At 39.8% G+C, this 5,255-nt stretch overlaps 1 protein-coding gene across 3 annotated transcripts in view; it reads right to left on the reverse strand.

Annotated features, from left to right (window-relative positions):
• The window catches only part of MOCS2 (molybdenum cofactor synthesis 2), a 16,012-nt gene extending 13,545 nt beyond the window's left edge, over positions 1 to 2,467 (reverse strand). For all 3 annotated transcript variants that reach the window (XR_002123885.1, XM_019641447.1, XM_019641445.1), the window contains exons 1-2: positions 2,383 to 2,467; positions 1,100 to 1,221 (exon numbers count right to left, since the gene is read on the reverse strand). Coding sequence is in view for 2 of the 3 variants with exons in the window: in XM_019641447.1 (XP_019496992.1) it covers positions 1,100 to 1,221; positions 2,383 to 2,400 (140 nt within the window). In the remaining variant the exon portion in view is untranslated. The remainder of the gene's footprint in view (positions 1 to 1,099; positions 1,222 to 2,382) is intronic.
• Between the last annotated feature and the right edge of the window lie 2,788 nt (positions 2,468 to 5,255).

Raw genomic sequence — 5,255 nt, forward strand, 5'->3', positions numbered from 1 at the left:
TTTATGAAGCATTACCCGCAGTTACTAATTAAAGTAACCCGTATTCTGCAGAGAAAGGACATGTCCACTAAAGGACATACTTACTCACCACAAAGAACACAGTAAACTGCTCACAACTCTTTATTGAACATTGTGTGTCTTGGGGAATTAAACAAGCAAACCAAAAGAAAATAAATAAAAAATTACCAGACTGAAGAAACATTCAGGACAAGTCAAAGAAAAAACAAAAAAGAAATTTCCTAATCCCAGGAGCCTTCTGCCTAAGTATACAAGTATTCTACGTATACCTTGGAAGTTCCTCACAAGACCAGATGTCTCGAGCAGGTAAAAGTTTAAAGATAATGAAGTGAGACATGGGACAGAGGCCCTACCACGTGTCACTGATTATCAGGGCATTTTGAGAGCAACTTAAAAGATCAAATCAAGGACTAGTATTCCTTTTGAAAATACGTTTGGAATACCTGTGGAATATCTTTTATACAGCACTACGATTTCCAAGTTAAACATCTATGTGGACTTAACTGACACTATCCCTGAAACACCTTCAAATAAGCCACTTTTATACTTTGCTCCAAAAAGAACTTGAGGTAGGAACAACAGCAGTAAAATCCCTGATTTTCAATACCAGAAAAAAATCAAATATTGCACAAATTCAAATTCAGCAGCAGCTAGGGTTTGTTATCTCTCATTTTTCTTTTGATCTTAGAAATTTCTATTTTGTGTTCTCTAAAGAAGCGGTGAGACATAAAACTTTAAAGCACACATTTTTAACAGAACTTGTTAACAATGTCACTTCATGCTATAAAAATGCAGAATTGACATTTTCAGTAACTTGTAAATTACAAAAGCAAATATAATCATGTCCCTTGGTGAGTATCCCAGCTTGCTGTATTTTTCAGAAATACATGTTTAACCGTCCTTAAGGAATTGTGAATTTTAAATACTAGAATTTATGTTTTCAGTTGTAGTTCCAGGAAAATAGAACTATGGACGCTTTCTGACATTAAGAAATCAATGTGGACTTTTTTTAACTTTCATCATTTATTAACTGACACATTTTTAAATACTAATCATATGCATTCTACTAATTTTTAACTACCCGGGATGTCGCGTTTCTATCTCATTCCACAGCTGCACTGCTTTTATTTCTTGTGGCACAGAAATGGTCTCTGAACGAAGTCCTGTTATTTCAGCGCTTTTCGCAAAATACAACACTTCAACCTGAAAGGAAAGGAAACGCTTTTAATAACAACCCATTGTTTGGCTCAGTTGGTTAAGAGCTCGCTCAAGAGTTTGAGCTCTGAGCAACAGCGGTTCGAGTCAGCCCGAGCTGAGCAGTCGCTGAGCTGCCAACAGGTGGCAGGATGGCTCAGCTAAAAAAACAAAATAAAACACAAAAACCCATTGTCCTTTTCTGATGGTCCACGCTGAGTTTTCTTGTTTTCTAAATGCATTACTTTAATCAAAGACAAATTTTATAAGTTAAAGACAATTAAATCGCCCATGGGAATTTCAGTATATCTACAAGTTCAAATTTTGAAAAATACTTATGTTTTAAGCACAATTCTGACTAAGTTTCTGGATGCTTTTTAGTTTTACAAATGTAAGTGTGCCACAACTAAAATCCTAACAATATACTCTTAGAAACCATGAAGTCGATCTTGAGTTGACATAAAATTCTAGCATCTTTTATAAACACTTAAACAGTGAACAAACGTGAGTAAAGAGGTGAATGACACAAATAAAATGACCAAAAAAAAACTTTAAAACACGTCTTTCACGGTTATCGCATGACCTTTGAATCTAGTCTACATGACACTGAACCCAGCTGCCGAGGGTTAAGTTATGTAACAAACCCCGACATTTGTAAAAGCAGGTGGGTTTGAAATACAGGATAAACTGGTAGTCCTTAAAACAAACCTATGCAGTCAGCCTGGTACCGAAGGGATCTGACCAAGTACAGCAACCCACTTGCCACTCAGGGAAAATTGTTCTTTACGAAATAACCAGAGGTTGCAAATCATCAAGGGTTTACAAACACACGCACAGATGAAGCACGCGCCACAAGAATTCTTAGTTAAGCGCGTATCTTTTTAAATTGAAAACTTGTCTTCGTCGAAACGAATAATCTGAGGACCAAGAGCAAAGGTCGACAGGGTGCCTTCGGAAACCAGCTTTGACGCCGTCACCCGAACACTAGGAATTGGGGAAGTGGACTTGACCTCGGCTGGGGCTGCCGGAGCCAAGCAGTGGCCCCCAGACCTAAGGCACCGGCTGAAGTGCCTGTTCGGGGGAGGAGGACTCCAGCCGAGCAGGGCTGAGTCTGGGGAGGGAAGGAGCGGGCAGTGGGGCAGACAGGTAGGGAGGGTGCCCGACCTTTACCTGGCACCGCGGAACCATCCCTCCGGAGCTCGCCGAGCCTGTATCCCGGCCGGGGAGGCGGAGACGCTAGGCTGACTCAGAGCGCAGGCGCAATCTGACGGGTCCTTCCGCCCTCATGGGGCATGCGCAGAACTAGCTCCGCCCCGCTGTTCTCGCCGCTGGGCTCGGACTGCGGGCGGCTCGGTGAGAAGCTGCTTTCCCTCGCGAGTCGGTTGCGGTGGCGACCCTGAGCTAAAGTTGTCGCTCAATGGGAAATGGGCTGGCCATGCATGCCAGTCGCCTCAGACGACAAGCGGAGGTATGGGAGAGGAGACGCCGGACTCTGCGAGACACTGGCTACCTGCGTTATGGAAGTTGGGCTTTTCCACTCGCTCACCTTTAGGCTTTTCTTTAACACTTTTTTTGTTTTTGTTTTTAATCTACCCTGCCATCCGGTATTTCATTACTGTTCTTTAAAGACTTAGAGCATTCAACTAATCAGTGCATTCGAAAAATTTACATTTTTCCTGTAATTTGTCCTCAAACTACCACCCAACCTTTCCAACTTTTTACCAACAAGAAGCCTGTTTGAAATTGCTTTTGCATCCTTATGTGGATATAAACTAAGCGTCCCTTCTCTTGGAGCTCATAGTAGTAGACGTGAGACCGTCATAACCCATTCATGGTAACTTGGTGCACCAAATGTCATACAAGGGATACACGATACATTTCATGAGGGCAGAAGGGAAAATGGAGGGTCACCTGAGAAGTGTGTTCTAGGAAGTCTTCACTGAGGAGACGTTTGCGCTAAATCTACTAGAATGAGTAGCAGCAATTGATAGAGTGAGGGTAGGGATGAGAGAATTTCACTAGCCTGTGTCCAGCCAGAGGGATATGAAGCACCATGAGGTCACAGAAGGGCAAATAGTTGGCAAGGCCTGTGTGCCCCTTGCAAGGAAGTAGTGGAAGATGAGGCTGGAGATGTCTGGTAGTAACTCATGGCAAGAAAAATTAATAGGTACTGACTAACACCAACATGTATTCTGGTAAAGTTCCTAAACATCAAGGATAAAGAATTATATTCATATTTGAACAGAAAAATGGGAATGATGACAATGGCCTTAGACTTGTCCATGACATCCAATGCCAGATGAAGGCGGTGTGCAGTATTTAAAAGGCTGAGAACAAAAACATGACCCAACATGTTACGTACAGCCAAGCTGGTGCTCATAAAGGCCAAAGCCTGACACTCCTCAACCTGCAAAAACTCAATAAGTGCAATGCTCAAGAGTCCTTAAAAAATCTCCTTGGGCAAAAATCCAGTCAATCAAGAGAGTAACCAAACTAAAAAAACTCAGTAATAAAGAAGTTAATGGTAAAAACATAATAAAATGGAGGTGAGATTATAATCCATTTATGTATAAAACAAAAACATTAATTGTGTGATTATGGCTATGAAATACGAGTAAAATGTAAATAATATCAGAATATTTTTTAAAAACAAAAGAAACTGCCCAAAATTGAACATGTAGTTACAAAACATCTATTCAAGCCTCAATATTTTTCACAATCTTCTTTCTTAATTTTAGAAGGTGTTAGGGGCAACTATGTTTTGTGACTAAAAATGTGATGATTTCTAATTCCTTCAGTTTCACTTATTTTATTGTTACATTCAAGTAACAATAAATTAAAATCTAAAAAATAAAAATAGTATTACATTTAAAAAAAATTATATCTATGTCCGATCAGAATGGCTATCATCAATAAATCAACAAACAACAAGTGCTGGCGAGGCTGTGGAGAAAAGGGAACCCTGGTGCACTGTTGGTGGGACTGCAGATNTTCCCAAATAAAATTGAGATACATATCTAACAAGGAATTCTATAATTTCCAAATAGTAGGACTAAGGAAGATCCAAACTCTGTGGACATGCTGGGCAATTGGCTTTGCAATATTTATTCTTTGCTTTTTGGGGCACTGCCCCCCAGAAGAGTACAGGAAAAAAATCCTTGGCTTGTTCCTTTCTAGAATGAAACCAAAGTTTTACCATTGAACATGATATTTACTCTTGATTCCAGAAAAAAAAACTTATCAAATTAAGAAAGTTTCCTTTTATTCCTAACTTACCAAGAGTTAATTATACATGATTGTTAATTTTTACATTATTTATTCTTCAGTTGACAAAAAAATGAAGCCTCATTCTGTCTCTCCAGAATATACAGAGAAATGTTCTTACACATGATCCTACTCAGGTATGGACTATGTTGTTTGGAAAGATGGAGAGATACGGGTCCTACAGCCACCTGAGACACCTGAGCTGTAATGATGAAGCTGTTTCTTTATCTACCTGGAAAATGGAAAGCTTTCTTTTTAGGCACAGTCATCTTTTTATTTTCCAGCTATGCAATTTTTCTACATTTCTCTGTGCCCAGGCGAGCTATTATCCAGTATCAGTAAGCATATTTGTGAAAAAGTACACAAGGAGTTCAATAATTTGAATTCAAATGTTGGCTCTGCCACTTTGTAGCTATGTGATCAGACAAGTTTTGAACTTCTCTGAGTTTCAGTTTTCCCTCCTGCAAAATAGGGATATTAATGCTCCAGCGTCCGGCACTGTGCCTGGCATGTAATAACAGCTCAGTAAACCATGTTAAGTGAATAGGATGAAATATCAAACTGCTTACAACAGAATCCATGCAGAGATGATAGGTAGGTGTTTATAAGTCTGTCTGCACCAATAAAGAATTGCTGCTTGAATAAAGAGCTGGTGCAGACAGACTTACAAAGAATACACTGTTAAAGTAAACCATACACAAGTTATTCATCTGTGTGATCCTTNCAGGGTCCTTAGGGTCCTTGAGAGAAGGAAAGCACATGTGGTGAGCCTCACCCTC

This window comes from Hipposideros armiger, unplaced genomic scaffold (genome assembly GCF_001890085.2).
Source record: "Hipposideros armiger isolate ML-2016 unplaced genomic scaffold, ASM189008v1 scaffold_60, whole genome shotgun sequence".
NCBI lineage: Eukaryota > Metazoa > Chordata > Mammalia > Chiroptera > Hipposideridae > Hipposideros > Hipposideros armiger.